The sequence below is a fragment of the Plasmopara halstedii genome (genome assembly GCF_900000015.1).
Source record: "Plasmopara halstedii genome assembly, contig: Scaffold_650, whole genome shotgun sequence".
NCBI lineage: Eukaryota > Oomycota > Peronosporomycetes > Peronosporales > Peronosporaceae > Plasmopara > Plasmopara halstedii.
The window spans coordinates 532,706-532,983 of NW_020187567.1; the positions used below are offsets into that span (position 1 = coordinate 532,706).

At 39.2% G+C, this 278-nt stretch overlaps 1 protein-coding gene across 1 annotated transcript; it reads right to left on the reverse strand.

Moving 5' to 3' along the window:
* Positions 1-45: 45 nt before the first annotated feature.
* PHALS_12757 (uncharacterized protein) lies at positions 46-265 on the reverse strand (the record flags this gene model as incomplete). The annotated part of the gene is made up of 2 exons (XM_024728373.1): positions 46-92; positions 130-265. 2 exons carry the CDS (start codon positions 263-265, stop codon positions 46-48), a joined length of 183 nt encoding a protein of 60 aa, XP_024578856.1.
* Between the last annotated feature and the right edge of the window lie 13 nt (positions 266-278).

The window sequence follows — 278 nt, forward strand, 5'->3', positions numbered from 1 at the left end:
CTCTCCACTGCAAAACAATTGTTTGCAACGAAATCGTTATCATCTTTAACCGCCAAAATTAGCATTTTTTTTCTTTTGCTCCAGCCTTTCGACTTTGGGATTCCTCAGGTGTAGCATATACACTCATACCTAAACCATCAACAGCAACATCTACACTTTGTACTTGTTTCGAAGGCACCATTGAAATGTTACTCGACGTCTTTTTGAAGTATCCATCTATTTTTAAGGTTGCAAAAGCTGTGGCCTCTTTCTGATGAGCTTTCATCGGCGGCTAAATT